This window comes from Corapipo altera, unplaced genomic scaffold, assembly GCF_003945725.1.
Source record: "Corapipo altera isolate COAL_440 unplaced genomic scaffold, ASM394572v1 23, whole genome shotgun sequence".
Lineage (NCBI taxonomy): Eukaryota > Metazoa > Chordata > Aves > Passeriformes > Pipridae > Corapipo > Corapipo altera.
In genome coordinates, this window is record NW_020884878.1 from 20963141 (window position 1) to 20981494 (window position 18354).

Below are 18354 nucleotides of genomic sequence, written 5' to 3' on the forward strand. Positions count from 1 at the left end.
AGTGGGTGATCTTGGAGATGAAGCCATTCACAAAGGAGCAGGAGAACAGGCTGAATCAGTTTAGTCTTCCTCAACTCTATCCTGCCAGTGTGCCTCCAGCTCCATGCCATGCAGCACACAAAGCTAAGGTCTCATTCCTTCTGATTCCTGTTCTCCCCACTCTGTGCGCTAGCATATGGTAGTCAGTATCCTTCTGGGGGTAACAATTCCTGTACTGTTCTCAAGACTTGCCTCTCTAGCATTCAGCATGAACCACCTCTCTAATAAATTACCTTGAATTTTTACTGTACCACTGTATAAACAGCAGGAGATGTCAAATAGATCTGCTGGTAGATTTTGGTATGCTTTGGTATGGCTCTCATGTTTATTGCCAATGAAGCCCTCAGAATTCCCTTTACATACTCAAGAAGAAAATCCTCATATTCATTGTTATCTTGAAATGCCCTGTTTCAGTAATCGGAAATTTGAAGACTTACAGCAACACAAAAGAAATGTTATTTCATAAATGTCTTACATAACATGCAAATAAATAATCTCAGTCAGAACAGAGCCTCTGGAGACCATGTGCATCTATGTAACAGGTAGCATACAAACAAAAAAGTCTGTAGGTTGTTTCTTCTTTGGTTCTAGAGAGGAGGTCATTAATTCCCTGCAAAGATCTACAGAAGTGTATTAGAAGCAAATACTGGAAAAACAAAAAGTCACAAATCTGCCACTAATGTTGTAACACCTTCCAGTTGTAAATTCCAGATTTGGTTCCACTGTCCCCCACAAGTACATTAGTACTGTGTATCTAGTGTTCTTATTTAGAAGGTATTACAGTATTTCCATAAGCAGAGTTTTTGAGGTGAAACCCAAGTGACTGATTGGGGACATGTCCTCAGCCAAAAGGAAGCAGAGGATGCCTGTATTCCAGCTAGATGTTGATCCTATGCATGTCTGTTAATGATCAAGGTGAGGTAAAACACAAATTGCAACAGGTGAACATGCCAGGTAATGAAATGGATAACCGGAAGGTCCAGTTTCTGGGACCCACCTTCTGCAGCCTGATGTTTCAGCCCCATGCCCACACAGGTACCAGTACTTGTGCACTGGTGCTAGTTCAGTGCAACAGTACCCATTTAGACCTAGCCGAAGCAAATTCTGTAAGGGGTTTGCATTCAGACAACCCAGCTCTGAATTGCTTCAGGCTGCACAACCATCAGAGCTAGTACCAAATGAGGACTGTAACTGCACTGATTCACACCAGCTTATGCTGCTGTGGAACTTCATACAGAGAGTAAGGTAGCCTCGTACAGAGCAGCCAGCTCCTAAGTGGTCCTGTACAGGAGCAGATACTTAGTTTAAAAGCAGTATTCGCACTTTCAAGATGTGGCAGTTCTCTGACTTACAGAATTGTAAAAACAATCTTCTGACAAATTAAAAGCATTGAGGAATGAGAGAAGCAGATCCAACCTCTCTGCTTTTCCTGGAGGACCCCATAGGAGCTGTCATGTTCTGCATGTGTGAGGAACACTACTAATAATTTAAAACCAAGGTTCTGTGTTACCTTAGGAAGCATCCAGCTCCTCTACACTTTCTGCACAGTATCTGAAGGACTTGACTATATGCAAATCACACCTGCTGGTTTAGAAGCTGATACCAGAAGTACAGCAGGTGTCAGAATTGCTTTCTGTCATGGAAAAAAAATAAATAGCAGGGAACATGCTTGAATGCTAAGAATCCTGTCATGGGCCACTGCAAGAGCTCAGAACTACAAGTACTATACAAAAAGATCTGCATGGTTCATCTGAGTTTCAGAGGATTTTTCAGCGTACAAGACAAATGTGACAAAATCATGATATTTCATCCGAGATTTATGTGGCATTTCTATGTTTTGGGGAGAAAAAGGCTTGCATTAAAGTTTTAAGTGCAATAAACAAACATGTTTACCATACACACACTTAAAAATAATAACTTAGAACATTTTTCCTGTAATTTATACTATTTTTCTTGCTTTATAGCTTGGGATGGGTTTTATAGAAATGTCTCTACAAAAATCAGTTTTGTCCTATTATTGCCTTAAAGAATTTCTAGTTATCGATTTTCATTTAAAAAATCCATGCATTCCCATAAGCAAACTATTGTAGTGATGTGAAATCCTGTCAGAAGCAGCAACTTTGAGGGTGTGAAAGAGCCACAAAATATTCCACTGGTTGTTTCCTTATTCTTCCAAACAAAATATTAATACATGTTGCTGTAACAAATCTTTCGCATTCTATGTGATCAAATGAATTCTAATTAGTGTGAGACAGTATTAGGACTAACGTGTGCCTGGAAAAAGGTAAATATACCATTTGTCCCCCTAAGCTTCATTTATTAGAAGTAGACATTTTGCAACACTGTTGTAAGGTCAGCCCCATAAACTTTGAAGGTACTTTGTAAGTCCTGCTTAATTTCTTTGAAGCACAGAGTTTATGAATTTCAGTGTAGATGAAAAGCTTGATAAAAAAAAAAAAAACATAAAAAAACCCCAAACTGAAAATCCAAGATGAAAAATCAAGTTTTAATTCAAACCACAGAAATTGCCTGTAAAGATGGAAATAATGGACTAATTCATCCCCGCTAGACCACCACTGATGTTAAAAGATTTACTGCAGGAATGATTTTGACAAAATGCAGTCACTGAATTTTCCTTAGTTATGGGCCTCACATATTGATCACATAATTGTCCTGCTGAGTTCTGCTAGTCAGCAGTGATTACAAAAAAAAAATAAAAGCAGCTTCAGCTTGTGCAATTACATTCTTCATCATTTCTGTTGAATGCAGAGCCATTTTCTTGGTACTTGATATGAATATTTTTCCTCAAAAACATCTTTATAGGGAATATGCCATGTATCACCTGTAGTCTGCACCACACAGTCGTATTGGAAAGCTGGCTGTTGGGAAACAACAGAGAAAAACGTTGCTTTTAGACTTTATACAATATATTACTAAAATACCAATTATTTGTATTTATGACTTCCAATGCTTACCTTGGAAATCCCCATAGTTTCACCTCTTTTAACAACTCTCATTTTATTTCCTTACACCAAACAAATTCTAAATTTTAGTACAGGAGGAAAAACTAAAATATCTGTTAGTATTTTGTGGTCTAGGAGCCATTATAAATGGTTAAAATTCTGTCTTCAATCAGCACCAGATAATAATGATTCAAGCATAATGCACTCAAATTTCCAGAAATAGCAAAATTATAGTTTTTCTGTTCAGTTAAACAAAATTGTATGGGAATTAACTCTCGATGTGGAGTTTATAGGCTTGAACTGACACTAATGGTTTAATGACACTAATGACATCTTGTTCTTCCAGTGCATCTCTTTACACAACTGACTTGCACTGTTTCAAGGAGACATAAGAAAAGGGTTTATCCCTAACACTTTCAGAACAAGTCAAACAAATATAATAAACAGTTTTTCTGGTCTATTATATTACAGGTATACTAATTCAACATATATAACACAAATACAAAAGAAACATTACTGGTTGGCAATTATAGTTGTCAGGATATACTATCACTCTGTATGTATAGTCTCAGAAGTCTACTTTTCTTGACAGCTTTCAGAATAACCTAGAAGACAGCTATGACTGGGAATACCAATCATCCAAATCACTTGTATGGGAATTAAGATGTGAAAATTACTAGCCTCTTTGTACAAAAAAAAAGAAACAGGGTGTTTCACAGCTCAAGCTGTGTTACTCAGGTAACCCTACATTCATTATTTGGTTCCATAAATGAAATGTATGTATGGCAACACTGAATGAAAGGCTGTCATTGTTACAAGCCTGTATGTCTGTTTGTAATTATGAATGTTATCTTACAATTTAAACCAGAGAAGGCAGAAAATGAATCTGCACTGGTACACTATTCCTTTAAGTAAGCAATAACAATGCAGACAGTCCAGATATGTTAATATTATAGTGAATACTGAAATACCTGTGTTTTCCTGCTTCTTTAAAATAAAGGTGAATAAAATTTGGTTGTACAATTAGAAGCATGATATTTTATAACACTGCTACAGAGGAGAATAAGGTATTTCAAAATCTAAAATAAATTAAAACATTGGCACTCAGGATTTACCGAGTGCCAGTAATGTTTACTGAGTTTCCAGCACTGGAAACATTTGTATGCACAAACCTGTATTTACATTTATATTTTAAACATTTAGGCAGAATTTCTTGGCTTTCTGACAGTTTTTTTGTTTGTGGCATGCTTTGTGAATACAGTGAATTTTCAGTAAACATGGGAGTTTTGAGTGCATTGGTACAAATCCATTTCTTAGACTCCAGTAAGACTACTTTTACTTCCAGAGTTTGAAATTGTGTATCTTCAATGAGTATGCTCTGTATGCTTTCTGTCTGCAGCAGAAAACTTACCAAAAAATTTATACGCTTTCCATCTCCAGAAGAGGATAACACTATCTGGTGTCCACGCTGCCACTTACGGAACAGATGACGTGTCAGACTGTCAGAAAGACAAGCCTTGTGATCCCGGAGGAAGTCTCTAGTAACAAATTTGCAATGCTTGCCTGATCGGAGAGTGGCATATAACAAGAAGGCATCATCGTCAGAGCTTAACAAAACAAATGGAAAAGACAAACGTCATTCACAAAGCAGTAAGTGGTTGCAGGAAATGATTCAAATGCTGTTCCAAGGTTTATTCATCAGCAACAGTAAAAATTCCCATCACTACTCTAATTCCCTGGTAAAATAAAAAATGGCTTACCACAGGGCATCAAAAACTAGAGTACAATACAAATTGGATTGGTACACAGAGCATTTTTCCCTCTTATCACAATCTGATAATAATATAATCATCTCCACAAAGTTTAACAATACAGAGCTATGTGGAACAGAACTGCCAAAATTCATCAGTATACCCCCAAACAACAGCAGACCACAACTGCACACTGATGCTATCAGAAGTGCAAGTTCAGGGCACTGTGTTCTTGGCAGTGGTTTTAACAGCCATAAATCCTAATAAACCTTACAGCTGTAAACATGATTCCAAGTGATGAAATTCTTCACAATGCAACTTTTAATATGTATTGGATTTTTAAGCAAGTATAGCAAGGGATACATTTCTCTTTCACATACGCAGAGATTAAGATACTAGAAATGGTACTAAAAACCACAGTAAAATCCACATAAATCAGGTGTTGGTCTCCATTATATTGAGACATTTTCTTCAACTTACATATTTTCAGCAAAGAAGAAGTCTGCCTTATTCTGCATCTCCTTCATAATCTCTCTTTTCCAATTTGAAGAGTTAATCATCATATGTTTGCGGCCCAGCACGAGCAACCGGACATTGTCTTTTGCCAGGCAGTTAATAGCATCAAGCAGCTGCCAAAAACAAAGCAAAACCAAAGATTTTCTTAGCTGTAAAAACGGACCGACTAGAAACATTTTCACATGTGAGTCTCAACAAGAGGGACTTCTGGACTACCCTTATATACGAATTAAGTAGATAACTAAATTAACTCCCTAGTGACAAAGATAAAAAGAAACAACAAACCGATTAATTATAGGAAGCTGCTCCCAACCACACAGAAAATACATTACTATTATAAACCTTTTCCAGCTCTTGCAGCTTGAACTACATGAATGAACTTGGGAAGATCTGTATGGAGATGTCAGAGATTCCGAGTCAGGTGAGGGAACTGAATAACACTGGGATTTAAGTAATATCTGCTTTAGGAACTGAAGCACTGAGCCTTTGACATGAAAAGCCTGAAGACACACCGCCTCTCCATCCCCACCTGTTGGCGGAATTGGAGAACTACACGGGTCCAGGCTGCCTTGTGGGGAACAAGCCAGCGACAGTACATAGAAATCCGTGACCTCAGGATTAAGGCTTTATGAAAGCCACATCCAGACTAGCCGCCCACTTATGAACCAACATCCTGAAGTGGTAAACTCGCTTCAGAAGGACTGTTCACCAGCCTCTTAGGGCTGTGCCTGTTTCGCAATAAATGATTCTCAGGACAACCACTTGTGCCTGGGGCTTTCCCTCCCTGCTTCACCCAGATTGAGCTCATGGAGGACAAAGGTTCTGGCTTTCAGCATCCAGGTTTATTACTGTGGACTGCTCACAAAGCAATTTCACTTCTGCCCAGAAAAACAGAAGATTTGTTTCTTGAGACTGAAGCATCCATTATATTTGAAAGCCAGTGTGCTCAACCACCAGGGAAAAGTGTTTCCCAATTTCTACATGCATTTACTAACACTATTTGTCAATATACAATCTCCTGACTTTTCTTTAATCCTTCTGCCTGCTCTTCTAGCTACTTCCCTCTTCCTTGTTACTTTTTCTCCCTGCAATAACTCCAATTTGCCTTTCCCCTCCTTTCCTCCTATTTGTCATCCTTATCATTATTTGGTATCACCAGCTTTTGATTCAGGGGATAGAAAGAGTCATTCTTCTAACTCTTGTGCACAATTTTACATTGCATTTAGTTTCATCTACCTGCAAAGAGCAGGGGAAAGGGGTGGTTCCCACTCAGTCCTCTCTCAGGCTGCACATTCTCACCACTCCTCTTGTGTTACATCTAAAAACGTCACAACTACCCACGAGCTCACTGATCCAACAAAAGACATTTTTTTGTAGGGTTGAGCTTGCAGCAACCCAACAGACAGACTTGAGTCCATGGCTCAATGACTGATAAGAACACATCGCTGGAGGTGGTACAGACAGGGAGAGTGGGAGTGCCCCTCACAGCAAAGGACTTCCAGATGCCTCAAATTAAGTATGCCATGAATCTGGATCTAAGGATCTGGGAAAGGAGGCCAGAAGACTTTCTACAATAATTTTAGCTGTTGACCTTTAAACTGCTGTTGCCAGCAATGACTCTGAGAGTCCAAAGGCTCTGTTTTCATAGAGACACAGGGGCTTGGTGCTAATGCAAAGCATAAGAGCTTAACAGTACCTATTGGAACTGACTTCCTGCTTCCAGGAGATCACACACTGGATATTGGCTGTGTGTGCCTACAATCTACTTTTCCCCAGTTAAAACAAACCAAACATAATGTGAGCAGGAAAAGGCCAAATGCAGCAATTTCTGTCCACAAAATGGCAGGTAAAAATAAAAATGGCACTCTCTACTAGTGCATGCCCTTGTTTTTGGAGAAAAGTTTCAGAATTTCTGGCAGAACATAGAACTGAAAGATAGAAACAAAAGCCACCGTTTTTATGTTACAGAATGGCTTTCATAGTAAGTATAATATGTAATAACATATCTTCTCATTTATGTCACATATTATTAAATATTCAGGTTTTCAATATTGACGTTTCTTTTGGAATGTTATAAATAGTGACACTTTTTACCTGTTAGTTATGTAGACTTTCTTGCCCTACATATTATTAGCATATGAGGTTCTCTAGTGTGAAGTGCTTCTGGGAGAAAATTGAGAGGTTGGTATAGTATAGCTGCTGGTTTGCAATGGAAAAACTCAAACCAGTCTTAAATCATAATAAAATTAAAGGGAATCAACATTTTAAAATTTTGAAACTCCTGCTTGCATAACAACCCACTGTCCCTCCTCTACTTACCACAGAGACTAACCTTCCTTACACAACTAAAACACAGAAGATAAAAATTATTTTTGTTTTCATAAGATAAAAATAATTTTGTTCTGCACTCCCCCTTATCTGACACAATTTTACTAGAGAGAATTTTATCTCATTTTAGGCTTGGGCGCTCAACAGGAGTGGTCTACAAGGAGTCACAGAACTTACACGGGGGGTTTCCTAAGTGTATTTACTCCCACGCCTGGCTGCTACTCCAGAAAGGAAGACATGAGACACACTGTAACACTTGTTTTAGTCACAAAGGAAACTAACTAATAAAAAGCAGCAATAGTGATCTCTCATTTAAAAAGATAGGGGTATTTTATTAATCTAGTATCTCCAGAAGTTATCTAAAAGTTATTATCTGCCACTACGCAATGCAAATATGCTATGCAGTAAGCTCTGTGTAGATGCACCTTTTGAATGTTCCCACATTATTTAGGCAGCAAACATCAGATGCTCAGTTCCAAAGGTAATCTGAATAAAACATTAAAAAATATAAATCACACAAATTCCCTATAATAATGATTTTCTTGAGAATGAGGATTACAAAATTAGTGAAAGAATGGCCTATTATGAATGAGTATCTTTCAAATTTGGACGGCAAGGCATATAAACCCACGTTTTCTCTGAAAACAGGAATTAGAAGATGCCATTTTGCACTGAAGGGAAAACAGGTATAGTTAACTGGCTGCTTCGATTCCTATGGCAAGACATAGCTGAGGCAGAGTACCAAGAAGCTGTGAATTGCTACTGTACTGCACAAATCACTGGCCATGCAACAAGGCACTAGAACTGGATTACATAGATAACTACCATTGCAATCAGTCTTATTTTCTTTTCTTCTGACAGGACACATCAGGATCCATGCTTCTTTCTGAACTACACAGACATTTTGATAATTTTCAAAGATCACTAGATCCCTCTCTGAGAAACTCACGCTCAAGACATTCTACTTGCAATCCCTTTCATCATTTCTTAGTCATTTAAACTATTCCTATGCTGTCCCAGTCTTTGGTTAATTATATCATTCTCAAGCTTCTCCTAAACCTTGACATTTTCCTTACATTAATTTTGTGTTCATAGCACTTATCAAATGACACTGATGGAGCCCTGTTGTAGCCATGTAGTTCTTTTGTGAATCAGTGAAACACTAGCACACTTCTATGATACTCTGGCTGAGTGTATACAATTTATCTTTCCTGGAGATACTCCCATAGATAAGAGCTTTTTCCCCACAAGTAAATGAGTTCTTTTTTGTTTCTGCAGCAATGCCATTTTATGAAATTTCCCCTCCGCCACCAAGCTCCTGCCTTCATATCACAATGCACCTTTTTTTTTTTTTCTGTTGTGCTGAAACAATCCATTTGTTGGGCCATGTTGTCAACCAGACCATGGCACAGTTGCAACTGTGCTCACACACCAGGGCAGGAACTTCTGGATCAGAGGAGCTGAAGTGAAAAGTGAGGAAGCAGAGCAGTAGGACAGAAAACAAATACTCCACAGGATCATGTTGATGTTGAACTCCTCATACCATGTAAAAAGTCTGAGCTTCGCAAATATGAAATAAAGCAACTAAAAATGCTGTAACGGGTAGTTTCACATTTTGAAAATCAATTATACCTTGGAAGAACAACTTTTTAGGTGAGAATAAATATTAAGAGTTTCCCACCAGAAGGGAAATCTTCTATACAAACTTCTGGAAATAGTTTAGAGGTGACCCACATTCACAATTTTGCACAATCTCAAGGCGATCAAACATAGGAGTTAAACTAGGAGAGCAGGGAATCCTTGTCATGCTGCAAGATTAATTACCTTTCTTTGAATTTCACAATAGCCTTATAAAGTGAATGCATAATGACATCTCCATTTCACAAGTGCATAATGGAGCACAGGGAAGACAGATTAATTACTCCACCTCATACAAGGAACTATGAGCAGAGCAGGATACAGATTTCCTAAGGCTTCACTGCCAGTCACCCATTCTGATCACGAGATCATGCTGTGCCATGTGTTCCCAGTTTCAAAGGTCAGCTTGCGGTAGGACAGCCTTTCTCCTTAGATAATAACTGGTACTTTCCCACTTGTCAGATGGGAAACCCGTAAGCACTGCTGCTGGGAGGCACACCATTCAGTGATTCAGCAAAAGGTGACTCACCTGTATACATGTAAGGCATGAAGAAGTAATCACCCCAGAAATATTTAAATTACATTTTTTATTAATAAATCATGTTTGACATTGCCTAAACATTTGGTTTCACTAACTGCCATTTAACAGCAAAACACATCTACAATCAGATTATCTCCTAGTAACAGCAACAAACTGCTATATTATTGCTATTTTCACCTGGTTTTGGTGCTGCCTCCCACCCAACACTCCAGCTGTGAAACTGCAGAGGAAATCCCAACGCAGACCATAGGTTCAGAGCTGCGGTAACTGTAGTGTCAGGTGGCGCTGAGCATGAGCATTCTATCCAATCTAAAGCAAGAAATTGGAGCCAGTTGGAAAAGGTGACTGTCCCACTTTACTCTTTACTGATGTGGCCTCATCATGAGTCCGTGTGTGCAGTTTTGGGTGCCACAATACAAGAAAGATATTAAGCTCTTAGAAAGCATTCAAAGGAGGGCAATGAAGATGGTAAAGGGCCTTGAGGGGAAGCCGTGTGAGAACTGGCTGAGGTGACTTGGTCTGTTCAGCCTGGAGGAGACCGAGGGGAGACCTCATTGCAGTCTACAACATCCTTGTGAAGCAAAGAGGATGGGCAGGCACCAATTTATTCTCTGTGGTGAATAGTGACAAGACCCTAGAGAATGGCACAGAGCTGATTCAGAGGAGGTTTAGGTTGAATATTAGGAAAAGCTTCTTTACCCAGAGGGTGGTTGGGTGCTGGAACAGGTTTTCCAGGGAAGTGGTCACAACACCAAGCCAGATAGAAGCATTTGGACAATGCTCTCAGGCAACACGGTGTGATTCTTGGGGTGTCCTGCAAAGGGCCAGAAGTCGGACTTGGATGACCTTTGTGGGTACCTTTCAAATCAGGATATTCTATGATTCTATGAATAAATTCCCACCATCACCATGTTTATTTAAGAGTTTCATCATTTTTGGTTCCCTTTTTGGTTTCCCACATTGTAGAACAAGAAAAGAAGCTCAGAAAACCCCTGTGTACTTTAGTCCCACGCACAGGAGAGACACAATGGGAAGCTGGAGGTTTTTCCCAGAGCACAGCCAGTTACTCAGGGAAGGTGAGTGTGCTGCTTGCAAAGAAAGGCTGGACTTTCTCACTGAGCCTGGTAATTTCACCAAAGCAGATTCAATACCATTACCATTACTGATGACACAGTATAAATTACTTTCAAAGTCCTCTTTACTCAAATGCAGGGAGAGCATACATGTTTCTTGACCTTCGTACAGATTATCTGCCCCTGACTAGCAAGGAAGTAGCTACTTAGAAGGGAAGGGAAAGCAGGTAGTGGATGAGTAACAGTCACTAAGATTAATCAGCATGCTTTACTTTCTGCCTTTTAGACAGGCAACAGCTAATTCTTAGGAATTATCCCTTTCTGCAATACTGCAGAAACAATATTGTTGGGAGTACTTGTATCCTGTGTTACAGTAGGACTATTTAGATTGATGTAACATATCATCATGCAAAAGTCTATCAATGACAGCACTTTGCACATCAATGACAGCAATCACACAATGTTTAACATGTTTTAACCTGCCTACATTGACTCTACACCTAAAATTGACTTATCTTCTCTTGACGCATTCACTAGAGATGTCTTAACTCCCTATCACAATTCATTAAAATTTGCAGTTCATTTTTAGATGTTAGCTTTTACTTTTGACTTCACAGTCAACTCTATTAATCAAAGGCAGATTATTGATTGAGCAGGAAAACTAACCACAAGAGCAGATACCCAAGTTGATTTAATATAGATTGAGGATGGTATAGTAGCCTCAGTTTGCTATATGATGTGATGCCTAAATATAGCACTGCTGCCTGCAGAGTAAATTTGTATTCAGAGGCTGAAGATGCTTTTGCAGCCAGGTCCAAACTGACTGGTACTAAGTGTGTATCAAGATACCTGCACAGCCCAGTGTTCCCACTGCCCAGAGGACTTGGCACAAGTGCAATACTGGGTGAATGCAGACACATTACTTTCAGGTCAAAACTGACTACAACAATACTCCATGGACTGCATATAAGCTAATGAACCCTCTTGAATCCTGGGTAGTGTGGAGAATAAAGCAGAGTAACTAAATATATTCAGATCAGATACAGAAGCACAATTTATATTTTCCTGTATCCACGGTACCCTGCTATTATGCCAGTAATGGAGATATCTTTAATTACAACTCTGCTTGATTTCAACTGAAGGACCAACCTGCTCAGGATAATCTCTGAAACAATTCTGTATGTAGAAGTAATATGTTTGTAAATAGTCTCTGACATTACATTCTGCTATATTATAAACTGCGGGTAAAGTTTCAAATTTCAATCAAGCTTGAAGAGCCACTCATGTTTTATTCTACTGACCAGCTCAAAGAAAAATACAATACAACCCAAAACTGTGTAAATTAATTTCAGGTTTGGTAAGACAGTTACAAATTTCTTCTATGCATATAGGGAGGGAAAGCTTCCTACCCTTCACAGCAGAGAGCCATGTAAAAAAAAAGGTTTTGAAATAGGTATTTTCTAATATATAGTCGAATTACAGTCATATCCTCCTCTGTCTTATTCCCAAAGGGCACATCAAGTAGTTAACTGATGGTCAGTGAAGTGGTATTTCCTAGGAGAATCAACAGAATCACGCTGGGATGCATGCAGAGACCAAAGAAATACATACACAGTTTAAACACAGAATTAAATGTGTATATGACATGAAGGATGTCAGGTAGGAGTGGGATCATCAGGTGGAGGAGACACTAGCTTTTTGGAGTCTGACTTTTCAGAACAGATTGTCACATTTAAAAGATCTCAGCTACTTTGTCAGACCTTACATCTTATAAACCTCTTAATGTGACCATTCCTGCTCGTACTTTTCGAAGTCTCTGCTTTTGAATGGTAACTTATTTTCATCATCATAGACTTCAGATGAATACAGTTTAACCACAAATAAAAGAAAGAAAAACGGGTAGTGACAATAGTTAACATAGCATGGTATTAAATTAACAATGCCAAGAACTATGGAAATGATGACTAAAGAAGATACGGACAGGTGGGGAATTGCTAAATTTTATAGTACAAATTGCAAAAGAGAAAAACAGACAATTTTTTCTGACTCTTACAACAATTCAAGATATACAAACAAATATTCTTCAGTTGCCTAACTGCATTTTTGGAAGTTGAATTTTGTACATTACTGCAGTGCCAGTCAAGTTTCTCAATCCAAAAGTTTTGTTAATCAGCTACAATACCATTTTCTTTCCCAATCACTTACAAAAAATGTAATGTTGATTTAAATGGAAGCAGAGCATTTGATGTTGACTCAGCAATTACGAAGTAGGAATAAAGATGGAAGATGAAAGGGTGAATCTGAAATCCGAAGCAACCTTCTGCTAGGGCAGCAACTGGGAAACGTCCAAGTCACAATCAGCTATAGCCCAATCCTAGCAGCTTACTCTTTCTCTGTTAATTAAAACTTAACATTTTCTATTTTAATTGTGGACTAGAAGTAAAACATTTCTTTTCATGAATTCGAATTTTCTGAATGTCCTTCTTTCTTAAGTCATGTAAAAGGGCAGAGATATTCGTCTTTTTCTGACCTTCTCTGAGATATTTTTTCTACGTAATTGATACCACTGTATACTTTTCTCCCTCCTCTTACTCATCTTCTTTCTTGTAACAAAGAATAAATCCCAAGATCTTGACAATACATATGGGGCAGCTTCCATGGATTCTATTTTATCCAGACATCTCCTGAGAACCTACTATTTTGTACCAAACCCTGGAGATTTGCAAAGTAATAAAAAGGGTTATCAGTATCAACCCTCCACACCACAGAGATGAGCTAGGTGATCCTATCTATCTGTCATTATACAAAAGTAGGAAAAAAAACATGTAAAACCTGAAAGGGCATGACCTGTTTCCTTTGCATTTCCACATATCATTACTATCCTTTGTTCTCACCCTTGAATTCTTTCTACCTGCACTGCTGTTTCTTCAACAGTTACTGATCACTACACATTGCTTCACTGCACCAATATTACACATACATCACCTTTATATTCTTGAGGAAGCAAGTTAGATAAAAATGAAAATGTATGAGGTTTTACTTATTTTTGTATAGGCTTCAGATGTGCAACTTTACCTATCAAAGCCACTGACTGTAAATGGAATAACTGTCCCAGCTGAAGTCACAGCTTCAGGGATTTGCCATCTTTCACTCCACATCCAGTCTTTGCCATTGATACTCTTACTTTTCTACTATTATTGTGGCAGCTGTATACAAAGACTTAAGAACATAAGGGAGTTTCCCTTACCATTTTTAATTTTAGAAACTATGTAAAAAGCTAGCTATTAGAAAGGGACATTTGTGAACTAAATGCAGCTGTGTCACTCTTCAGATTTTCATAGTGTGGGTCAGAAGTTACATTTAAGTACTGAAAATCCAAAATGTGAGCAGGATCTCCAGGTGGTGGTGGCGACAGTGGTGATGGGGTGTTATGAAAATGAAAGCACAAGCTTGACTGATCCTTTCTATAGATAGGAAATAACGTGGTGCAGGACTGAAAGCATCTTTGTAAGACTGAAACTGACAGTTTAAAAGATACCAATACTGAAGCTCTCACCACTGTCCTATGGAGATGTCTACACAGTGTGACTGACCTAGTCTGATGCTAAGTGTTTTCCCCATCTCCAATCTGTGGGTTCAAAAAATCCCAGACAGTACTTTTGTTCTTTGAGGAAAAGGTGCTGCAGCAGCTGAGGAGATCACTGTTACAGAAGTCACAGGTATGATGCTGTTCAAGGTACATTAAACCTTTGCTTCTGCAGCAACATACCATGTTTGAATAGTTCCACAAAATCTTTAAAATAAAGACTGTTTCTATGCTCACAGGTCAATAAGCTTATCATCCAGGTAGAATGACATGATAACCAAGGAAACACATCAGTAAATTGATGGCTTGCAGTTAAAAAAAAGAACTGGAATACAACATGCAGCAAATACTTGTAACACAATTTTCACACTGCTTTTCTTCTGTTCCTCATTAGTACTATTTTCCAGCTGCCTGCTACAGATTAATATAGAGAGATTACCTTCAAAACTTTTATATACCTTCAAAAACAATTATTCCGGTAACAGCTCTTAACACATATAAATACATTAACAAACACTACTGAAATGAGCTGTGATTTCTCTGAAGGTCAGAAAGAGGAAAAATTTGGTTACTATGAAAGGAAACATATAAAATGTTCTTCTTCAACAGTATAAAAATCAGCAGAAGCAAACTAAAGCACAAAGGTCGGAGATGGAGAAGCAGCTGTGTGGTCAGATCAGACCTACCTATCCCAAGCTGACAGTGCATCAAGGCTTTCAGCAAGGAGGTACCAAGGAGAGAATCTGGTTAATACTGCTAAGAACATAACTGGTATTTACCAGGCTGGAGAAAACCTAGGGGACTTTCATATACCACTACACCTTGCATTGCCAGTACCATGAGGAAGAGGTTCAACTGTCTCAGTTGGATCAAGGCTTACCATGCTAAGTAAGTCACTGTTCCTACAAAACCAGGAAAAATCTGATGCAGTGTATAACAATTGAAGTAAAATGTGAGACAGTACTATTTTTCTTAATGCAGTCATTAGTTTTGATTGAGCAGTATTGCAGACTTGTGCCATTTTACTACTAGTAATACTGCTGGCAGTATCTATGCCTGGAGATCCTAGGCAGTGAAGGTCAGAAAGCCCCCCACAATAGCTAAAATCCGTAAGTATCATTTACTTTGATGCTTTTAATATAAGTTTTTTGACAGCAGTCTGCAATACTCAGTAGCTGGACAGTGGGCAGACCACTGTTTCATCTGAAGTACTTTAACTCAGAAGATAAGATACAGCTATTTGTCAAAGAATATTGTCGGCTCCTACAAATTAATTACAGATTATATTTGGCATTAGTCTAAAGGCTCAATCTCCTGGGAACAACTGGTTATATAAAAAATTTTGTCTACTTAGTAATTTTTTTCCTGTCATCAAGAGAAATAAGCTTGAGAATATGAAAATACAACCAGCAGAATAGCTTGGACAACAGAAGCCAAATAACATTAATAACTCTCCCTTTTCTATAAAAGGATCTATTTTTTTAAAGCTAAAACTGGGACTCAGAATTACAGTTTCCAGGTACCTGTATATGACTACACCAGCCAGCACATTTGAGGAATTATGTTACATCTTTCCCTTCTTTGACCATTTCCATGGAAAAGATGCAGATACCTGGCTAACAATTCCTGGAGCACTCAGGAACAAACCACTGTGCTCAAGTGCAAGACAGAACTATAGTTTCAGAAGTATTTTGTTTACCAAACTTATCAGATAGCAAAGGGTTAAAACTCTGTCATATTAGTGGTTATGTTATGTTAGCTAGACTGGCAAACTGAATCGGCTTGTGGAAATGAGAGTGAGTGGGATGACAAAAAAGAAATCCCTAACCTATAGCATTTGAATTTCTGAAAGCCCATTTGGGAATGCCCATTCAATGGGAAGTTAAGAGATTTTCACAGTTCAAGGCATGATATGAAGACACATACATATCAATGTGAAGTGAAAATGTCAAAACCCTCCAATTCTTTTATTTAAGACACTTCTTATAACTACTGAAACTTAGGGCCATTACACATAAATGGATTTAAACAGTACAGTGAAATGTTTTACAGGGATATCATGAACATGACTTTGGATGAGGAAAGCAATCTAGTGACATTAACACTAGACAAACCTGGGGTAACTACTCCTAATAAGGAGCAGGGGAAATCAACATCATTAAGACTGTCTGGTTCTGCTCTATGACTATTTGCTTGCAACCTTCTTACTACTACTTTACTTTATTTACTCAAATGTGTGGCAGCTTAGGGCTGTGGTGGAAGAAAACTCCTATCTATCAATCAATCAATCAATCACGTAGCAGTATAGGTAATATTCAAGGAATAGGTATTCCACTGTACTTTTCTTAAACTTGCACTGAATGTAGAAGCTCAAATTCCAGCTCTAACAAACACCTGCATCATACTTCTACTTTTTTCTTTTTTTCATTGTATAGTGTAAGCACTACCTAGTTTACCCAAATATTACACAACTGGGAAACAAACAAGTGGAGAAGGCATCAGAAAGATTGATCTTTCCACACTGGCATACCATATAAGGCAGGAACAACTCCACAGAACCTGTGGAACTGAACTGGCTTTTAACTGCTGTTAGAGAGCTTACGGCACACCCTGTACACAGCTTGCTCATGGAGCCATGTCAACAAGTCTCCTTAAAAGCTCAGGACTCAGAAAGATTCAAAATATTAGAGACAGAAGAAATATTACTGCCAACTCACTGTTTCCTTTTTGTTGAGCACAGAAGCGACCAGGTAAACAGGTAAGTGCTGGATAATGATAAGGACAGATATAAGCATCACTAATATTTCCTGATTTCCCTAAGAGGTAAGTTGGTATCATCAATATGACAGAAGTACAGGTCCAGTTTTAACTACAGGAAACATTGTACAAGGATAGGACAATGCAGCAGCTGGAAATGGTAGAAAATATTTGGAGAAATTAGGAGTTAATACTTCATTAAATTGGTTGGAAAACAGCACATATAGTGTCAACATAATTTTGACAACCTCTTTAGCTTCTGACTCACCTGACTCACTATAATGCATATTTCCAGCTAGAACTGTGAAACTATTCAGATCATTAAAGAATTGACTGGTGAATAATAAATCGTGCAGAAACTGCATCACAAACTAGTGTCTCTGGGTGGAGAGAAAAAAATCAGTAAATACATGTAAAAATTAGTATAACATATGTAAATGGAGAATTTTTCAAGAAGAAAAAGGTTCCTTAACAATGAGACAGGGCAGTAAGTACAGTACCAGAGATTAAGCATTCAAAGTGATTAAAAATGTACTTTTGGGAGGAATCATATTTAGAAAATAATATTTACAGAATAGAAAATATGAACATTTATTTTGTGGAGATGCACAGAAAAAGGAGAACACCAACACAAATCATGCTTTATAAGACTGTTTCTTCATCTAATGTTTTTCAATTACTAGTTTTTAAGATCTTGAGGTAGGCATCTTTCTTCGAGGCTGGGAGTGAAGATTTCTATTGTATAACAGTAAGTACCATGGCTATTAATAAGTAAATACCTATATAAAATTTTAAATTTTCAGTTAATTTCTTGTCATTTAGAAAAATACAAAGCAGAAGATCTAAAAGGTTTAAAATCATATAAGCAACAAGGAATATCAGGTTAAGGAGCAAATAAGGAAAAGAGTTTAGAGGGCATCTGCAAGTACCAAGGAAAGTTCTCTTGCTTTACACACAGAGTAGGAATGACCTTATACACAAGACTGATGTTCTGCTACTGTAGCATGATGTGCATCTGAGCTGACCCAGCAGACATGAGGCTCATTTTCAGGTGATCCTACAACTCAGGACCCTCCTCTGCAGTTTATTTCAGCCTGGGTCAGGGCCAAAAAACCCCCATGTTTCCTAGAGTTCATTTGATATGAGAAAGGAAGAACCCATG

General features: G+C 38.1%; 1 protein-coding gene across 3 annotated transcripts in view; it reads right to left on the reverse strand.

The window, feature by feature from the left end:
* Positions 1-2518: 2518 nt before the first annotated feature.
* Positions 2519-18354, reverse strand: part of KIAA0391 (KIAA0391 ortholog) — a 47077-nt gene continuing 31241 nt past the window's right edge. For 2 of the 3 annotated variants that reach the window (XM_027638026.1, XM_027638027.1), the window contains exons 6-8: positions 5234-5382; positions 4414-4609; positions 2519-2918 (exon numbers count right to left, since the gene is read on the reverse strand). In XM_027638026.1, the coding sequence (XP_027493827.1) occupies positions 2790-2918; positions 4414-4609; positions 5234-5382 (474 nt within the window). In that variant the 3' untranslated portion in view covers positions 2519-2789. Of the gene's footprint in view, positions 2919-4413; positions 4610-5233; positions 5383-18354 lie in introns of those variants that run through there. The other variant, XM_027638029.1, reaches the window with a different exon arrangement.